Source organism: Salmo trutta, chromosome 28 (genome assembly GCF_901001165.1).
Source record: "Salmo trutta chromosome 28, fSalTru1.1, whole genome shotgun sequence".
Taxonomy (NCBI): Eukaryota; Metazoa; Chordata; class Actinopteri; order Salmoniformes; family Salmonidae; genus Salmo; species Salmo trutta.
Genome location: NC_042984.1, coordinates 28,019,383 through 28,040,701, shown reverse-complemented (window position 1 = coordinate 28,040,701; position 21,319 = coordinate 28,019,383). Strand labels below are relative to the sequence as shown.

At 39.6% G+C, this 21,319-nt stretch overlaps 1 protein-coding gene across 4 annotated transcripts in view; it reads right to left on the bottom strand.

Annotated features, from left to right (window-relative positions):
• Positions 1–21,319, bottom strand: part of cntn3a.1 (contactin 3a, tandem duplicate 1) — a 110,977-nt gene that overhangs the window by 34,117 nt on the left and 55,541 nt on the right. For all 4 annotated transcript variants that reach the window (XM_029719452.1, XM_029719454.1, XM_029719451.1 and 1 more), the window contains exons 6-9: positions 8,812–9,015; positions 8,450–8,552; positions 7,036–7,220; positions 3,263–3,402 (exon numbers count right to left, since the gene is read on the bottom strand). In XM_029719452.1, the coding sequence (XP_029575312.1) occupies positions 3,263–3,402; positions 7,036–7,220; positions 8,450–8,552; positions 8,812–9,015 (632 nt within the window). The remainder of the gene's footprint in view (positions 1–3,262; positions 3,403–7,035; positions 7,221–8,449; positions 8,553–8,811; positions 9,016–21,319) is intronic.

Sequence of the window (21,319 nt, the reverse complement as noted above, 5' to 3'; positions counted from 1 at the left end):
CTTACCACGCTGCGTTTTGGTCCGATGATTCTTCCTCTTCAGACGACGAATATCATTACATAAATACACATACTTGGTGACATTTTAAGGTTTGGTGTTCAAATGAAAGAAGCTCCCACACACTGTGCTCGCAAAGTATAATTTATATTTATTGCTTCTCCATACTGTATACTTTAGGTTTGATAACATTTTGTTTGAGGCCCTCTGACAAAGGGCTGAAGTGTAACGAAATTAAGTGTTACCTCACGGCTTAAAAATGGAAAATAACGAACTGATGATTTATGAAACACCAAATTATAAGCAGTTTATGGGCACAAAATAAGGGCTGTGTGTGGACACTTGAAATAATACTCCATGGAAACGGTTGTATTCCGTTGGAAGACCTGATCTAATTTCAGCTGTAGCCACTATTTCTCCTCGTCAGGGGGGTGGTAATTAAAATACTGCTAATTTTCTGGGGTCCTAATAGGCCCATAGGGGATTATTCTAACCCCCTCTGCTAAAAATGTTCCTGAAACCTCATCAAATGATAGTTTAATTGAACAGTCCCTGTGGAATTAATCAGGAACATAATAGACTTGCTAAATCTGGGATGACCGTCTTATTCAGAAGAGCTGTTTGTTATGCAGGATCAAAAATAATATTGAGTTGATAAGAGGCACGCGTGAATGCAAGTACAGAAACACACACACACACACACACACACGCACACACAAGCACGCACGCACAAACACAAACAGAAAGTGGATGACATCCGCTTCTTTCCTCCTCTATTCTCTCTTTGACCTTTATGAGAATTGCCACTGCTTCCTACGCCCCTTTTATAGTCGTGTCAATTTAGTCTGGCTACACTCATTGTTCTTGCCCTTGATCTTCTCCATTGAGTGCAGCCGGTCTTTTAATGTCATTGAGAGAGCAGTTCCGGAGGGACCGTCCTGCACTCTGTCTGTTGTCTGAAAGCATTACTGCTCTGCCTCTTGAAAATACAAGGCTGTCCCTTACCATCAGTGAGTGACCCTGCTGAGGGGCCCTTATGAGTCTCAGTCATGCGATGGGTGAGTGGCTGACTCAGTGTTAGAGGCTGCGAGAGGGGGCAGTGCATGCAGCACTTGGGATGGCACAAAGCGTGAGTCTCTGTATCTCTACCAGTGTGTGTGTGTGTGTGTGTGTGTGTGTGTGTGTGTGTGTGTGTGTGTGTGTGTGTGTGTGTGTGTGTGTGTGTGTGTGTGTGTGTGTGTGTGTGTGTGTGTGTGTGTGTGTGTGTGTGTGTAGGGGTTGAGCCTCACTGTTCCATTCGGTGCCAAGCATTGTCCACTTGAACAATGCTAGATGAGTTTCTGCCTGGATTCTAGCTCTTAGCAGAGAAAATAAATGGAGGCATACATCTGTTTTATGGGCGTCATTAATTAAGCTTGACTATTCTCTGATTTTAGCAGTATTTTACGTTGATAGTTGAAAGGCCATTTGAGCACCTCATGTCGTGTGAAATGGATTTAACGATCCCATCACTGACACTGCTAGGTGAGCAGACACAAAAAACAGCAATGATTCCAAAGTCATGTTTGTGACTTTAGAGGGCATTTGTAAAAAATCGGAACACCTCGAGATGCACTCATTAATTTGTCCAGGGCTAGCTATTGAGTGGGGAAATATGTGCATGAGAAGGTCCTCATTTCACGAGGTGACATTTTAAGTTACAGCCCTACTCAACGCCATCTACTTCCCTTGGCGTCTAGCAAAAGTTAGGAACAGTCGGAGCAAAAAGAGAGACTGGGCCGACAGATCCATTGTAATGATGAATAACAAATGGCACCTTTCCCCTTCCTTTCCTCCAGAAGAGGCTATAAGGACACTCCTAACCTGTAAAATGACTAACCAAAATCTGAAACTGAGCCTTACCTTAACCCTAACCTTAACCAAACCCTTAACCCTAACCCAATTTTAACTAACTCTGAAATGAAACATCGTTTTGCAGATCAGGAGTGTCCGTGTAGCCTTTTCCCTTTCCTCCCCTCTCCCACTACACCGCTGACCTTTGAGTTTGGGAAATTGATTAAATGCTGCCGCGGTTGACGGTGGCATTTAGAAAATGGTAACACCCCAGCTCATTAACACAGCCACATGTATGAAAAGTGTGTTACCTTTCCTCCGCAGACCGATATTTGGAATAGAATATGTGATTTGAAAGTCAATAAACGCTGAGGTACACTGGTATACTAACAAGTGTTTTATGTGGTCCGGGATGTGTGATGACTAACACTTGACCTTCAAATGACCCTCTCAATTGCACCCAACAATTGCACATTTGAGACTGCTGACCACCTTTGAGATACCAAACTAAGTCTACTTTAACATCAAAGTAACTTGATTCTTAAATCAACTAAATGGACACCTGTTCACTTGTAAAAAAAAGTGTTTAACACATTTCCTGTTTAACACAGTGGAAGGTTCATTACGCAATTCCAACACTGACATTATAAGTGTCTGTGATTCACGGGATTTACCACAATAACAAACTAAGCCAAATGCATGAATGTGAAATCTACTCAGTGTGATAAGGCTTCTCGTTTCCTTTCCCTGGGGAGAAGTGGCTTAATGGTAAAAACTCGAAAGAGCAGATAGGAGAGATTGAAAAACAGATTACTGCGGGGCTCAGTGTTTGACGCAAGCAGAAAATTGCATCACTTTGGCTCATTCGCAAAACAAACTTACCCTGCTACACAGACATGTGGGCCTTTTTCAATTGTATGCTAAGATTCTACAAGCTCTTCCAAATAGAATGACTATGCTATGTTCTTCCACCCATAAACAGTCATGTCATTGCTCACCATATTAGCAATGTCCTTTCTCACAAAGCAACAATATGGTCAAGTATTTAGATGAAACATTTTGCATTATGTATGAGTAAACACATGTCCCATGTTTTTAGACTATAGAATTACAATTAATAAGTCTGATAGGCTTTGTCCGTTCTAGTAATTTGAGTAATTGGGTAACACCTCTTATGAACACCCTCTTCATAATGCATTAAAATAACATTTATAATGCCTTATGAGGTATGCAAAATGCTCTATAATGCACACCATAGGTGCAACTAACTGCTCACATTCTAATTCAATTATTTTTTTTAAAGTTAGGTCACATTGTGGTATTGCGGTATCACCTAGTGATAGTTTATCACAAAAACCTGTACTGCAATAAAACAATTTTTGTTAAAGATGTGAGACTGGCTTCCCTCCAACTCTCACAGGAAAACACTCACCTCCATCGTGTCCAGAGGCTCGCCGTTTTTCAGCCATCGGTATGAGGACTTTGGCTTGGCACTGGCCTTGCACTCCCACACCAGGGTGTCATCGATTGGCTTCTGAGCATCCTGAGGCTCCTCGATCAGGTGAGGGGGAGCTGCAAGGTCCACAGTATACTCAATGTATTAACATTGCCAGCATTCTGGATGGTGGTTAATATTGAAAATGGGTTACAGTTGTGAACATAAATCAATTAATCAACCAAGCAGGCAATTAGTTAATTAATAAAGCAACCAACCGAGCAATTCATTAATCAACTTCCCATTAACCCAAATCTGACCCCAAAAGAAGCAAAAAAACAAAAACAACAGCAATAAGAGGTTCTATAGCAGAGCCCATATACAGCTCTTTTGTCACAACAATTTTTAATGAAAAACTTGCAGATTGGTGATTGGCTTAGGTTAGTTCATATTGACTCGACACATTATTGTGAATTACTGCTAAGTGAAGTGGATGTGAGTCTAAGGCAGCAGCATTGATGACGCTATAGGATGCCCCCATTTTCTCATTTGAAATAAAATCTATTGGAAAATGGTGGTGCATTTAAAATGGTGGTTCTTGTGTCACATAAATTACTACTGCCTTATCTTCCAACCTGGCCTCAAAGCCATACGAAGCATACTATTCATATTGTTGTGCACCTCCAAGACATATGATATGTACTAATGGTCTCTAGACTCTAGTTACTTTAGACATAAATGTACTGTAAGTAGTGAGGTTGGTCGGGGAGGATGGGTGGGCCTACACCGCGACCATCTAGCAATTCAAAGTTTGCGTGTTTGAGTCATGTCAGTGACAACTGCAGCATTATAGCTAACCCTTCCCCAAACTCTTTTCCTAACCTTAACTTAATTCTTCTAACCTTTTACGTAAATTCTTCTAACCTTTGTCGTTTTAGTTTCCTAAACTTTTAACGTAAATTATCCTAACCTTTGTTGTTATTTCACCTTACCATAAATTCTCCCTGTAATTGTCCTTTGTTGTTATGACGCAACAAGCAACCTTGTCTCAGAGAAAGATGTATAATACTATATGTCCTCCAAAAAGTAATATGTGTTACTTCATACAATTCATATGCTACTTTACGACCGGGAAAGACATATGATACTATACGTTATTTAAATCATATGATATTGTATGACCGCTATTCCATTCATAATGTGACCTAACATAACATATCATACTAAATGAAGAGAAGAAATCATACGTACCAAATCATACGAAGCCCTGAGACCAGGTTGTATCTTCCACAAGGATAGGGGCAGATTCATGGCCTTTGAGTTAACACATAAATACTGTACGCTGGCCAGGGGTCAAGGACACCTATTTGGTGTGTGTTTTTGTGTGTTTGTGTGTGCATGCAAGCAAGTTTGTAAACTAAGTTTCTGTTGTGTTATTTAGTAGATAACATACTGTTAGCATCCTGTGATAAACCTGAGAAAACAGACAACGTCAAGAGTACTGTACCATGTCTACACAGGTTAACTTTGTATGAGCTACAAAGTTTAATCTATTATTGGAAGACTGTTCTGTACATACTCCTGAGTGATTGATATACAGTATATTGTGTTGAATCTTGATAGCTGTCATATTGTCATGTTGTACTTGTCTTTCTTGCACTTGGCATTTGTATTTTCTTACTAGCACTGATTTTGCTGATACTGTAGAAGTTTTATTGAAGAACGTTTTTACTCGCAATGCCTATGTGGTTGTCTTACCTACCTTAGTTGATTGCACTAACTGTAAGTCACTCTGGATAAGAGCATTTGCTAAATTACCAAAATGTAAATGAAAATGTAATGTGCATAAGAAATACCTCCAACACTTTCACACCTGTCCAACATGCTTATTGCAGGGAGACTTTTTGAAGCACTTCTCTGGCGGAGACTATACTCTTCAGAGATATGTCCAAAAACTTACAATAGCACTCAATCAATCACTTAGATCTGGACTTAGTTGCCAAGAAGGACTTGGGGTGTTTTATGTTGATGATTTATCTTTGTATTTCTTATCTCCTCTAACATAGGTTTGCTGAATTCATAGTCCAAAGTGAATGTTTCATAACAACCCTATAAGGATGAAGAACTGTTTTGCAGCTTTTTGAAGGAAATACGGCTTTAATTCCATTATTTAAAAACAACCTTTCCTCAACTGTATTTCCTTTACAAAAGCCTACAGTATGATGAATGTACTGGGAAGAATCCAAGTCCCAACCATTGGTGAATTGAAAATGCAATACTGTACGAAGAAAATACAAAATGACAACCTCCCCAAGAATTACAAATGAGACCACCAAAGAGTAGGTAATGGAAAGGTCACACAACTGTGAGGGTACTTTTTAAGTCAATTATATCCAAAAGCAGGCCTATTTATATGTCATCCAACCTGTGAAACAGGATCTTATTTAATACATTTAATGGAACTTTGAAGGGCAATTAAGAGCGAAATTGAAAGAGAGGGCCCCATATTGTTCCTATGCCAGCAGTAGGGGATGTTGTGCTTCAAGTCCAGATCCCCCATATTGATTATCTTATTCCTCTATACAGCTGATGGATGCCCCACAAGCTCCTGTCTATGGGAGTTCAAAAGGAGATAACTGATTTTTATCACCTGGCAAAAGGCCAATCAGTGTAGCTGGGAGAAAAAAACAGACTAAAAGCTTACAAGGACAAACAAGTCTCCACAATGCACCACTCAGAGCCGGAGAAAGTATCAAGACCACGTCAGGTTTTTGTCAAAGTACAATATGTTTCTATCTTCCCACAAGTACTGGAAAATGTATTATCATATTAAAGACATCTCCTTTTGAATACAAATTGGTAATTCATGATTTTATAGCCCACCCCTCTGTAAAGCCTTGTGGGGATCCTTCAGTAATGCATAAACAATAAAATAATAGGCAGAAATACTGTAAAACCTTCAGAGTGGCCATTAAAAGCTTTCTCAGTAAATGGGCCATAAGTCCAGTCTGAGTACTGAAAAATCACCTGGCCCTGAAGGGATATATAAATCTCTAAGGACTCACTACAGCCTCTGTTTAGCCTCTGGCACAGCTTGTCAAGAATGAAATATGATAAAACCTTAATTTACAACCCCATTCCACTATATGATGCAGTTATACAGCCAGTAAAGAAAAAAAGTGTTGAACATTTGTAACACGCGAGATATGCACCCAGGTCTCCCACGGAAGCAACCAACATCTTAGACCATTAGACCAAGAGGAAATACCCTCTCAGGCCGAGGGCAGACACTGGTTTTGAAGTTTGCAGGTGGGGCTACCTCATCATGTGATCATGACCGACTCGTGTCCGCTACAGATTCACAACAAATATAACAGGGGAAGACATTTTACCAACTATTAGCAAACTTTTTTCATCAAGCTATTTTACATAATACTGATAATTAATTACTTTTTCAATGAATTCTTTACAGATATGTACTGTAATATGACTGGAACAATTGTGCAACATCCTCACACTGTGGATGCTATTTGCTACCTCATGATCTACAACAGTAGGAGGTAAGAGGATCGGAGTGTAATATTTTACAAATCTCTGAGAAAGTGGGAACTCAACCTTGCTGCACCAGAATTTTCATAAAAATACCTCTTACGAAAAGATGGTTTCTGAAAGAGAAGGGAAATTAAGTTGTGTAATATGACTCCATTGTTTTTTCCCCCAGTTTATTCTCTTCATAACTCTACACAAAACCCCCAGTAACTCTTACCCACCATAGAAGGAGAGCTTTCCTTTAACCGAGTTCCTCCCTTTTGAGTTTTCGGCAACACATTCGTACAGGCCTGCATCTTCCTGCTGGAAGTAGGGGATCTCGAGCACTCCGCTGGCCTTGTTCACGTCCACCTTTCGTCCAACTGCTACCCCATCCACTCTTCTCCAGCTAATGGTTGGAACTGGGCTAGTTACACACAATAATAGAGAATACAGTGTAAAAACCTGAATAGCCCTTTTCAAGTGAATGTATCTGTTTTTGTACATGTGTTTATGTAACCGGCCAGTCGGCTTTGGACTTAAAATATTTCATTGGCTGGAAGGATCATTTGGAATGTGATTTGATGATATTACAGCAAATTGAGGAAGGAGGGGCCGGTCTTTGAGGAGAAACCAGCCAGCAAATGAACTCTTCCTTGTCCAATACTGTCTTGTCAATTAAATAAACACTGCTCTATAAATCATATCACACAGTGTGCTCAAGACTTAACATCTGGTTGATTTTGTTTTGTGACCAGTGTGATGGAGCACAGCATGTCTGCTTAGCAGTATAGCTTCCTCCCCATCTGGGTACACTGTCCGTACAACGGCTCAAACCGGCTCAAACACACAACTGCCCACTTGACAACGTACTAGCAAGTTGTGGCAACAAAAACCTAGCAATTCCGCAGCACAAGTGGAGACATTTAAAGCTTTGGAATAGAGCTGGGCGATATGGACAAAAAGTAAATAATGATAAACACTTTTTCTAGTGTCATCAAGAAGTAAGGCAAGAAGTTAGCTATTTCATCTAACATGTTCACAGAATCCATGATCGATATTTTTATGTGCAACATTCCAAAATAGTGTCCAGAATAATCAGATTTCATTTGGGCTATTTAGAGATGAATTTGACTAGATCTTCTATAACCTATGGCTTATAGCCTATATAATTCACCACCTGAGGAAGTGGGAACTAAAAACACATTAGCTAAATTGCTAACTCTAAATATGATATTCTTGCTAGATAGCCATGTAATTGATCTAACAGTAAATGTAATTTCCTACAAAAACGCCTCATTGGTAGGCTAATAGGCAGAGGTGTGGACTCGAGCCACATAACATATACTACTCAAGTCACAAATTTGTTGACTTGAGACTCATCTTGATAGAAAAGAAAAGAACTTAAGACTTGTAATAGTAATAGGGCATCAAGCCACAATTGCTAGCAGAGGCCTTCTGGTCTTTTGGTAGGCTATGTCAAAAAGGTTAATGAACACTGTGTAGCCTAATCACTGAAAATAACCGATTTAAGCTAAATTGTTTTGATAAGAGGAAGTCTGTAATTTTCAGTTTTTCAACCCAGCCCTACTGTGGAATGAGTTTACATTATGATCTTAACTCTGTTATTCTAGTGTGATACAGATTAGGACCTACTTTCCCAGTGCAAAACACTCCAGTTTGACAGTGGAACTCTTGGCCACAGGTATGACGTCGGGAAGCTGGATTTCAATCTTTGGCTCATATTCACCCATTACACCTAAAGGAGCATCAACAAACAGGTAACATACATAATACACATTTAATTAACAAATCATTCAAAAAGAGGCATTCCTGTTCAGGTGGGTGAGCTGCAATATTGGATAGTGTGTTTGTGGTTTGTTCGCTTATGTTATTTATTTACAAACCTCTTCACTGAAGAACACAGTAATGTAAAAAAGTATGATATTACTGTTTGGAAATCGTTTGATGATACAGAATGTGTCATGTACACCAGTGGTACACTTTGAGAGCCCTACCATCAACACGTAGCACTAAAGGGGTGGGGGGGCCTTGAATGCTACTTTTGGTGACTGTGTTGGTCACCACACAGGTGTAATTGCCCACGTCTGATGGCTCCACCATGGCAATGTACAGGTTACCCGTCTTTTGCGATACGAAGCGACGAGTGTCTTGCATCACAAAGAATGGGTACTCATTAAAGATCCAGGTGAAGGTGAGCTCTGTGGAAAGAAGTGGGAGTATAAATGAATGAAGAGTTTCATTCCAAAACGCTATGTATCAATTTTCAGATACGTTGGTAAATTAGCTATTATTGTTGTGTTTTTTTTCACTATCTAATCATGGCATGGTGTTCAATTTGTTTAAAATCAATCACTTGATGATTTTCTTGCTGCAAAATGCTATATATCTGCCTCACTCTCAGATATATAAGTAGTACTGCTAGGTTTTGCACAGTCAAATGTAGCACATCTACATTTTTTATAAAGACATTTACAAATTATACATTTGTGACATAAATATTAAATAACACATTTAAATAATAATTCAATAGAGTAATATGAGATCTGTATGTAAAACATTTACATTTTACATTTTAGTCAGTTAGCAGATGCTCTTATCCAGAGAGAATTACAGTAAGTGCATTCATCTTAAGATAGCTACGTGAAACAACCACATATCACAGTCAAATATATAGGATACAAACTTTCCATTACAGCTAAACCAGTGGCGGTCAGTAACGTTTAAGATTAGGGAGGACGATTTTTTTATTTTTTATTTTTGAACATGGCCTTATTTCTATTACAGCATTTTGGATGACTGTCTGTCATTCATATTGCACTCACCCAGCTCAATGTACAGTAACATCAATAGCTATTCAAATTTCCCTATTCCCATCATGTGGAACAACAATCTAGCCTATAAATGACAGTTGAAAGTTTATAACGTAGGTGCACAGGTAGAGAAACACATTGGAGTAATCAAGGTGACAGACAATGACATATTCAATACTGCTTTGCACACTCTTGCCTGCATCTAGCTGATCTAGGGTGTAATCATTTGTCCAAACTGTTGCAAAACAAATTTGGGTAGATCCATCCCCGTTTCATTTTGTTTGCTTCTGTTTAAGAAAAGTTTTGCAACAGAATTGGCGGAATGAATACACCCCTGATCATCCGCACACACAATTCACTTTCATAGCAGCCATACAAACAGCATCCTCACATCTACGCGCTCTCCTTTTCTTCCCTTTGCTTGAGGACTTCAGTGCACAACACAACAGCTGTCTGTGACCAGGTGAAAAAACCTTTCCAAGCCAAACCTTCATACCATAACCGCTACACAGAGCCTACAATGTTGTCACCATATTAGTTAACACCATAGTCAACATAGCTACTAAAACTTACGCCTGAGTAAACCCACAATCCAATCCATGTGTACAATCACACAGTAGTACAGAAAGCCGTCTAGCAGTTACACCGTGAGAACCATAAGCTTCCTAGGTTTTGCATTGAAGTCAGTGTACCAAGAGGAGTACAGAAAATAGCTGTCCTCTGGCTACACCATGGTGCTTCCCTACAGAGTGCTGTTGTCATTGCAAAACATTGTGTTTTAATCAGTTATTTGGTGACATGAGAATATATTTAGTATAGTTTTATCTAGAAAGGCTACATTTTTTAATGTTTCACTATTTTTATTTGTATGAAATTCACTGAGTAGTATGGTCTTCGCCTTCCTCCTCTGAGGATCCTCCACTGAGTCAATGTTCTTCATAGGAGGTCCTGAAGGGCTGCAGTTCCACATGCTTTTTGAGTCCTGAGTAGATCTAGCTAGCGTCATAGTATATCCATCAGGATAGTTTGCTCTGGACCAAGTTGTTTCCCTGTCCCAAAAGCAATCATTCCTGTTGGTAAAGCCTGTTTAATAGATGACTCTGCAGTGTAGTATTGGGAATAATTGTGAAATGAGTTGTGCTCTCATTAAATGAATGCGTGGAATGGTATCAAATACATCAAACACATAGTTTCCATGTGTTTGATGCCATTACATTTGCTCCGTTCCAGACATTACTATGAGCCGTCCTCCCCTCAGCAGCCTCCTGTGATGTACAGGGATGAGTTCCATTGTAGTGATTGCTTGACTATTATTTGGAGAGTGGTATGTAAGTATGGGAAAAGTTAAAGTATGTAAATATTGCATTGACATTCATCAATAAACAATTGCATTGTTTATATTACACACCATGTATTCTGTACCTACAATTGTTGACATAAGCACATTACTACTGATAAACTTTTAATGTAATGCTTATGATTGCATCCCAATACTATTACAGTAGGCCTACGCATTTAATTTAGATATGTAGCTACTGTAGGTACCCATTACACTGCTTGTGTTGAATAGATAAATACACATTTGTAGTATAAGGTCCCCTTTGAGCATCACCTTCGTATACATGACGTGTAGCATCAAAGACTTATTGGTTTGATACATGTACATCTGCTGCAGAGACACAGGCGTAAGATCTTCTTCATCTATTAATAATACATTCAGTGTTCATCCTGACAAGTCTATGCATTTTTTTATGTTTGTTTTTGAAACAACATCATCCAAACATGCGAGGGGGTGACAAACAGGAATAAGAGGAACAAAAAGGTTACTAATTGACTGGTTAAAGTTGAGTAATGATCCCGGAAACAGGAAGCAGGAGCAGTATGCTGAGTCACTCCAGAACTTCTGTGGTTGGTCAATAATGTGCCGTGGACTGACATGGATTGACAGGTTTTCCTTTGTGGTTCCATTTAGCTGATGTATTATGAAAAGCGGCTTCAATTTCCTTTAAATGGTTAGAGGGTGGATAAATATAAACTGCAGGTACTGTTTGTACTTGGTTGCACAGCCGTTGGCCCCAACCTGGTCTCATAGTATGATATGTTACGTTTCATATCAGCATTTCGTATTATTCTGTACGTAAATCCAAGACACTCCATTTATGTTACATTTCGTATGGTATGTATTAATTTGTGGATGTTACAAATTACAATTCGTATTATATTTAACAAATTTGAAAAATGTAGAATATGTTAAGAATTTTCAAAACGTACTATGTTACGTATTTGCGAAACTTATGATATGTTACAATTTCTAGCTAGGTTGCTAGATGGCTAACGTTAGCTAGGCTAGGTGTTAGGGGTTAAGGTTAGGGTTAAGTTTAGGAGTTAGGTTAAAGGGTTAAGGTTAGGGTTAGGGCAAGGTTTAGCTAAAAGGGTTAAGGTTAGCGTTAGGGGAAGGGTTAGCTAAAAGGGTTAAGGTTAGGGCGAGGGTTAGCATGATAATGATAATTATTTGCAAAGTAGCTCAAAAGTAGTAAGTAGTTGAAAAGTCACTAATTAGCTCAAATTGATCATGATGAGATTCAAACTCGCAATCTTTCGGTTGCTAGACGTTCGCATTACATACCTACCCATTCACACCGACCAACCTACCAACCAACCACACACCCTACTTTTGTTTTTGCCTTAAGTAACCTGTCATACGTAACTATACCAAACAACTCAGTTGAAGGTTATGGGGGAGGTTCGATAACAGAGTCTCAGTTGTTGGACACTGGGTTGAACATTGCACTCCAAAACAACTTGATAATCTGCTAATTTCATGATGCCTTGCACAGGTTCAAGGTCCCCCAGTACCAGAGCCAGCAAAGCAACCCCACAGTGTTATTATTATTTTTTAAATATTTTTTTATTGAATGTTTAATACATACAATATACTTGCAGTGAAGCCGCTCAACAACTGCATCACATTAATCATCTAACAGACTCCCATCCAGAGCGATACACAGAAGCAACTAGGGTCAACGCCCTGCTCAAACAATTTCAATCTACAGTGTTCGTCATTTAAGTGTGAACCACTGGTACCATTAATGCTAGTTAGTGCTAGTTTGACCACCATCTCTGAGAAGCATTTGAAAGCCTTCAATAGTGGCTGTACTAGAGAATTTAAAACATTTTTTGGAAGAACATAGTATATGTGACTGATTTTAAGAAATTTTGCTTAATTAATTGGATTAATATTATGGTGTTCCTATTCCAAGAAAAACTAAAAACCCATTGGGTTTCCGTTAGGATGGAACAGAAAATATGGCACTGTACAACGTGACGGTTGGGAGTAGGCTACAGTACTTGGCTATTTAGCTAAAGAATCCCTGTGTTGTGCGGGAGACCGTGGTTCAATTCCCTGATGGGGAGGAAGGAGTAGGCCATCCTTGTAAATAAGAATTTGTTCTTAACTGACTTGCCTAGTTAAATAAAGGTTACACTAAGAGCATAACATTTCTACACCCTAATTGTATAATTGTAGTCTAACCAATACCCAAACAGAAATTCACTCAAAATAAAAATCTCATTGATTTATCAAGACCAGTCCCCATGCTTGTCTCAGAGTGTCACGCCCTGACCTGAGAGAGCCGTTTTTCTCTGTTTGGTTAGGTCAGGGTGTGACATGGGTGAGCATTCTATGTGTCATATTTCTATGTTGTTGTTTTTCTTTGATTGGCCTAGTATGGTTTCCAATCAGAGGCAGCTGTCTATCGTTGTCTCTGATTGGGAATCATACTTAGGCAGCCCTTTTTCCCTCCTTCAGTGTGGGATCTTGTTTTTGTCAGCTCAGTAAGCCTGCAGAACGTGACGTTCGTTTTTTCTTTGTTTGTTATTTTGTTTGAGTGTTCTGAGTTACAATAAATATAAATATGAGCACTTTCCACGCTGCACCTTGGTCTACTCATTTTGACGAGCGTCACACAGAGCAGCATGAAACGGTGCTAAAATAGTTGTAGGCTATTGCTTCAAATCCTATTGCTTCGAACTTCAATATGCTCTTTAAATAAATAAGACCTACACCACTTTTAACAGCACATTACTCAACACTAGTGAGACTCATGTCACCTACAGTAGGCCTACAGTATATTGGAAAATATGACGTGACTCTCTGCCAATAATTACATATTGGGGATCGGAGGATTCTAAATTAAAACCAAAAGCCGCCTCATGGGTCTCTGGGTGGCGGCCGGCACGGGTATTGAACCTGCATCTGTAGCAATGCATTTTGCACTGCGCCACTCGGGAGGCCCCATCCACAAAGTATCAAAATACAGAGAGGTGTTGGTAAAGGTATATTGTCCTGCTAATAGCCTATAATGGGCTATTATAATACTGTACATGGTGTCCAGGTCAGGATAACCAAAACATTTCTTTATTAAAGACTGTCAGAAAGAATGTTGGTACTTATTTATTTTGATCCAAAGCCATGAATGAGTGAGTAACTCAGCTCTATGTAGGAGCCGGGCTATATGACTGTGCCATCAACTTGATATTATATAACAATATTTTGGAGGTTATTTAGTTTTCAAAAAAACGAAGGTGAGGGATTGTAATCTAAATAAAGGCCAAAATAATATTTGTAAAGGCCAAAACATGTATTTCTGTTTTTAGAGGGAGAGAAAAGCTGGGCCTATGGTGCGCTGCCCTATGGGTCTCCCAATCACGGTCGGATGTGATACATAATAATAATAATAATACTTTTTGTTGTATTATTTGTTTTGTCTTTACTGGTGGATTAAACTGAAATTGCAACCAATCACGGCCGAGTGTGATACAGCCAACCTAACTAAGAAATACATTTGACGATAGAATTCTCCCCCTACCCTCCTTCTAGGCAAGTCTATTGTCCAGCTACTGTACTGTACCTGCTAATAGCCATAATAGTGCTGTACAACGTCACTGTGTATATTTGAAAGAGTATTTTCCAGTAAGCAACAATTTGTTTACCTTCATTAGACAACTTTGTTCCAATATTTCTGTAATTCAGTGATATTGATTCCCATAGTAATTTGTGGATCCATAACTAAATAAACATCAGCATTTTGTTGGGTTCTGAGAATATGAAATATACTTATTCATGTCACTGAGGAAAAGAGGGTAATGTATAATATTTACATTATGTCAGGATATGTTATTGTTAGCCATCAGGGATCCTATGGGAGGGATCCTCTGGGAGGAGAAGAGACAGTCTGGTACCAATCACCATGACAGCCTTGAGTTGGGGAGGAGTGAGCACTTTGGGGTAGAGGTCAGGTCAGATGAAGTGAGGAAGAACAGATATCACTAAGGTTCTGTCTAGCAACAGAGATGCATTGGCTGTTCAGATGGTAGGAGTAGACTCAGCCGAGGAGAAAGGGTTAAATATCAGTGCTTGTGTGAAAAAGGACTTTGTCTGATGTAGCTGTATTGACCGAATGGGCGAATAAACTTGGTTTAAGCTTTCCTAGTGTCCGTCGAGTTCTTACTCTGATAATTAGAACCTAACAGTTGGCGCTGCAAGCAGGGTTCACGACGATTTGCAGTCAAACAAAAGATTCCGAATCAGTGAAACAGGAGCTGGCACCAGAAATAAGGTAGGCACAGTTCCCACACCTGTTACCACTAGTTTTGACATTTTGGGGAGATGAGAGTCGTAGGCTGAACCAATTATAGGATATGGACCTAGAAAGCCTGAGCTTATTCAGTAGTCCCATTGTATTACGACCGGTCACAGCTTTGTGGTATATGGTTAGTCCTGGAAGGTAAGCCCGAACAGGTTAATACCTGTAAAGGGTAAGTCCTAGAGGGTAAATCCCGAGTAGGTTGGTTCCTGCTAGTACCATAAAGTATATGGTAAGTCCCGGAAGGTAAGCCCAAACAGGTTAGTACCTGTATAGGGTAAATCCTAGGGAGTAAATCCCGAATGGGTTAGTTAATGTGACTACTATAAGTATAGGGTAAGTCCCGGAAGGTAAGCCCAAACAGGTTGGCACCTGTATAGGGTAAGTCCTAGGGAGTAAATCCCAAGTGGGTTGGTTCCTGTGAGTACTATAAGAATAGGGTGAGTTCCGGAAGGTAAGCCCGAGCAGGCTGGTACCAGCAAAGGGTAAGTCGTAGGGGGTAAGACCAGGGTGGGGTTGGTTCCCTGCTAAACCTGTAACAAGAGGGTGAAAGTCTCAGCAGCAGTGGCCATGCTGCAGTAGAGTGTGTGTGGATGGATAAAGTAACATGCTTGTGTACTAGGATGAAAAGTTGCCATTCAGGGTTAGATGAAAAGCCATAAGATATTTGAATGCTGATGGATTTGGGTGTATTTAGTAGTAATAAAGATAGGTTGGTTGTATGCCCTGTTGGTGTGGTGAACCATGACAGATTATGTGGAAATAGGAAGACAAGTGTGAATAATTTTGGTAATGTGTTATCAACAACAGTGATATTTGAGGTGCAATACTGGAATAAGACATTAGGTCATCTGTATTCTCCAGTAATACATTTGCAGACACTATAGAATAGGTTCTAATACAAGGTATTAAGTGCCATGACAAATTAATAGGCACAAATACCATAACTATTATCTGGGGAAGTGGGTACCGCTACCTTGGAAAAAAGTTAATAGAAGGTGTGTATCAGAGACGGGAGTGAAGAAATCTAAACACCCTGGACACCGATGTGAGAGGTTTGGGAATAATAACTATTAATATGGTGACAGACCCCGATTCTCCCTGTAAAGGGGAGCAAGAGGAGTTTAATAAAGCCATGAAGGCACTGAAAGAAGCGCACGAGCATTCTACCAATTTGACTCCAATATGGGAAAAATGTAGCAAACTGGATAGAATTGGGCAACATTTCCCTGCTGACGGAGAATTCAAATCAAATTAAGAATTCAGGGAGGCAATTATGACTTGGCACAATGACATAAAAACCGAATCAAAAGCTCAATATACCAGTGTTTTGATATCAGCATTCTATCAACAAAAAATACAAACCGATAAACCCGGAATTAGTAGAAGTACTCAGCCACAGAAAGACTGGGCACGGGAGTGCGTTGATAGAAATTGCACTTTAGCTTTGATGGCAAGTTTGAAACCTGTGATCAAAACGGCAATTGTGGGGGGTTGTGGATGAAATAGAGCAAGATGTTTTGAGAGTGGAATATTATAACTCTGCTCACTTCGCAGATGTGCAAGGGGTTAATACGGCCACAGTGAAAGTCATTAACAGTGGTTTCGATGGCCAAGGTAAGACAAAGAAACATAGCGAAAAAACTTCAAAGAGTAGGGAGATAGCTCCCTGTTTTAGATGTGGGACTATCCAACATTGGAAGAATGAGTGTAAAGTAGGAATGGAGCTTGCTGCATTCGAAGGAAGTGCTGTCATGCAAGCGTTAGTGGGACAGGAAACTTTAAAATAGCGGTGTATGTTCTTGGTTCGATCGATAGTGATTCATAGAGATTACAGTTTCTATGTGAAGGAAGACGTATGAGAACATGTCTTACACAACTTATTAATAGGCCAGGGATCAAATATTGCGGATTCCTTATGATGAGAAATTGGCTAAATTTGCCACAGGAAAAAGTATGTTGGGTTGAAGAATCTAGGTGAAATGCCAGGGGGATGGATTCTAAAGAGGTAACAAATTAAAATGATCTTGCCAAACACTCCTTGCAAACTCAGAAAACAGTTTTTTTTATCTCATGAGACATTTTATGTGGTTTTATTATGAAATAGATTTACATTTTATGTCGTCTTATTCTGAAATAGATTTCTAGAATGGGCGAAAGGGTGGAGGGGTAACGAAGAATTAGCAAAGGGGTTACTAAAGCTAAAATGAACTTTTCATTTTTTAGTTCATGAACATTGTGGTGCGGTGATTATGGAGAATCAAGGGGGAAAAGAGACCAGTGAATCGTTGGACTCGGTGGCGACATAAAGTCGCTGTGTCTAAGGGTAGTACATGCTATATAAAGGATACATAAACGATGGTGTGGATTAAAAAAAATGTTTATTGATTGGAGTAAGGACAGTGGATGTACCATTATCATGTTTGGTTTATAATTAATACTTGTGGATTGCCGATTAAAGTGTAGCATAGTGAATGCTAACAAAATGTACACTTTCTTTTCCAGAAGAGGAGGGGGTTTCTTTATCTCTCGTTGGAATACTCCCGGAGACTGTGGTATTAGGGAGAGCAGTTAGTGATACTCGGCAGTTTTAAGTATAAAAGTATCTGGATTACGCCATAAACTGAGTTCACAGATAAGTAAGGCCTGTTCATGTGTGTTTTTGACCTACTGTATGGTTTACCACACACACACACACACACGCACACACACACACACACACACACACACACACACACACACACACACACACACACACACACACACACACACACACACACACACCGGCATGCACACACAATTTTCCGGTTATGCATTAGTGGTGTTGATACCATGGGATTTATTTAGTGGGGTCTTTCCAATTTGGTTTTAAATTCGGTATGCAGAAGGATTGAAATCTTTTAAATGTTTTAAAGGGTTTCTGAAGGACAGGGAAAGAAAAGGGGAAGGAAATATTTAATGGTGTCGAATGCCCTGTATCCTGACTTTCTGGGGAGGCCTGATCCATCTCATTAGAAATGATCGAAACAGGTGGGATTTAATTATAAAATGAATGAGAAACACCAGTCTCTATTCTATTTTACCATTACTTTATGAGAGACTATTATTTCCTTATGGAGTTATCAAGAGTTGTAATTCTAAGTTGATTGGTTATTCGAATTAGTTTATTTTTGATTTAACATGTTGTTTTTGAATCACGATGTGAATCGTGTGTTCGAAGGGAAAATGACCAGTTCCCTGGGGCCCTGGTCTTTGGGTAAATATACAAATGTATTTTGTTCAGTCTGCAAATAGAAGGAAAAATATATGTTAATAAGGGATGACAGTTACTCCAAATGGATTGTGATATGTGTATTGCTGATGTCATTTTTGTCTTTGTTTTAATACAAATTTCACCAGATTGGGTCCACTGGAGTGTGGGATTCCCCAATGGCTAAGGGCGCTAACTTCCTGATCTGGTAACTCTTCTGAGAGGTTGCCAGTAAAATATGGGAGTATGAACTAATTTTGAAAATGGTTTCAACAGTAACAGTATGTTGTTATGCTCTTTGACATTTGTCGTAGAGATAATGTTATTAAGAAATTGGCAATGTAATAATTTGTCATATTCTTCAGAAATGACTTGAAATAACTGCTGTTCTGATCTGTCTTCTCTTGGGGTTATCATGGAAGGTGATGTCAGATAGTGTCTTAATGCATGTAGGAATAATTTGGTCACAAACAGCTTGTGTGAACCTCAAAACCCTCCCTAACCAGCTGAAGAAAGGCGTTCAATGCGACAGTGACTTTTAACACTCCTATATGAGTCAGAGTCATTAACCTGGGTACCGGTGGCAGGAGTGCACCAGAGTCCGGGGACCGTGCATGTGGAGTGAGCGTGGAGAGAGATAACATACACATTTCTCTCATGTTCCTATTTGTATATTGAAAATTGTGACATTATCAAGGGCCATCAAATGTGACAGGCAAGAGTTAACATGTGCTGTTGGGAAGATGAACTGTAACGCTATCTGAAGAAGACACGATAGAATGATAAGTTCCGGGAGAAAGGGGGGGGGGGGGTCTACACACTGCAAACAATTTAGAGTATGCATTGAGAGTATGCATTGAGATACCGATCTTTCATTACCAGGCCACTCGCGACAGGAAAACAGGGACAAAGGAGGGCTGTAATGAGAAGAGTTATTACCGGCAATAAAAGGTTCCGTTAATAAATGTACATTCTAACCGGGATGGTGTGTGTTAAGTTGAGAAGCTTGAATTTGAGTCACACTCAAAGTAAAGTACTAAGGACTGAATTTGGTTTGGATAATGTATTAAATGTTGTAGTTATGATTCGGATACAGTGAGAGAGTGTTGCTTTCAAACAGTGATGGGTGGGGGCACTGCTCAAATTTAATAGGGCTAGGGAGGCTCTAGAAGTGTCCTCCGACAGGGAGGTTATTAGGGAACTCAATGGATGGTAGCTTGGGTCAACCATGAAGTTTTTTTTATTTATTTTGTTTTACCATGTCATCAGAATTTTTATGTTATATCGCATCAATTGTTGGATGATACGGTACAATTAATTGCATACAAGGCTCATAGTCTGTGTTTTGCGTTAACAACCAAGGATGAAAATGAAGGAGACGGCAGGGAGACCAACATCACATGGGCATAGAACGAAGCGGAAGGACGGTTCTTTCCCCAGTTTTAGTCGCATCAAGGGTGGTGTGAAATGATTAAACATGTACTTTTTTTCTCTTTCCTTTTCAAGTCAATATGTTTTTAGGTTTCGTGGAACATAAGAGTGATCATTGTTCCAGAGGAGAGACTAATGTTTATTGACTAATTGATTTGGGAATGTTGTAGTATGTTATACCTGTAGGAGAGCGTTAGGAGTAGTGACTATTGTTTTATGGGTTAGACGGAATGATATATGTGTAAATGTATCTGTAGCAGGAGACGAGGTACACATGAGGCCTGTGGTTGAGAAAGAATGTTTACATAGGGCTGTTAAGTGGGATGGAATGTGACTGCGGTGGAGATCTGTGGGGGCTTATAAATTAAGGTTGTGGTGGTAGAATGGTATCATTCCCAGAGACTATGTAAGTTGAAGTCGGAAGTTTACATACACTTTGATTGGAGTCATTAAAACTCATTTTTAAACCACTCCACAAATTTCTTGTTAACAAACTATAGTTTTGGCAAGTCGGTTAGGACATCTACTTTGTGCATGACACAAGTCACTTTTCCAAACGCCTGAAGGTTCCACATTCATCTGTACAAACAATAGTACGCAACTATAAACACCATGGGACCACACAGCCGTCATACCTCTCAGGAAGGAGATGCGTTCTGTCTCCTAGAGATAAAAGTACTTTGGTGCGAAAAGTGCAAATCAATCCCAGAACAACAGCAATGGACCTTGTGAAGATGCTGGAGGAAACAGGTACAAAAGTATATATATCCACAGTAAAACGAGTCCTATATCAACATAACCTGAAAGGCCGCTCCGCAAGGAAGAAGCCACTGCTCCAAAACCGCCATAAAAAAGCCAGACCGGTTAGAAACTACACATGGGGACAAAAATCAAAAACAAAGATCGTACTTTTTGGAGAAACGTCCTCTGGTCTGATGAAACAAGAATACAACTGTTTGGCCATAATGGCCATTGTTATGTGGAAGGAAAAAGGGGGAGACTTGCAAGCCGAAGAACACCATCCCAACCATGAAGCACGGGGGTGGCAGTATCATGTTGTGGGGCTGCTTTGCTGCAGGAGGGACTGGTGCACTTCACAAAATAGATGGCATCATGAGGAAGGAAAATGATGTGGATAAATTGAAGCAACATCTCAAGACATCAGTCAGGAAGTTAAAGCTAGGTCGCAAATGGGTCTTCCAAATAAACAATGACCCCAAGCATACTTCCAAAGTTGTGGCAAAATGGCTTATGGACAAAAAAGTCAAGGTATTGGAGTGGCCATCACAAAGCCCTGACCTCAATCCTATAGAAAATTTGTGGGCAAAACTGAAAAAGAGTGTGCAAACAAGGAGGCGTACAAACC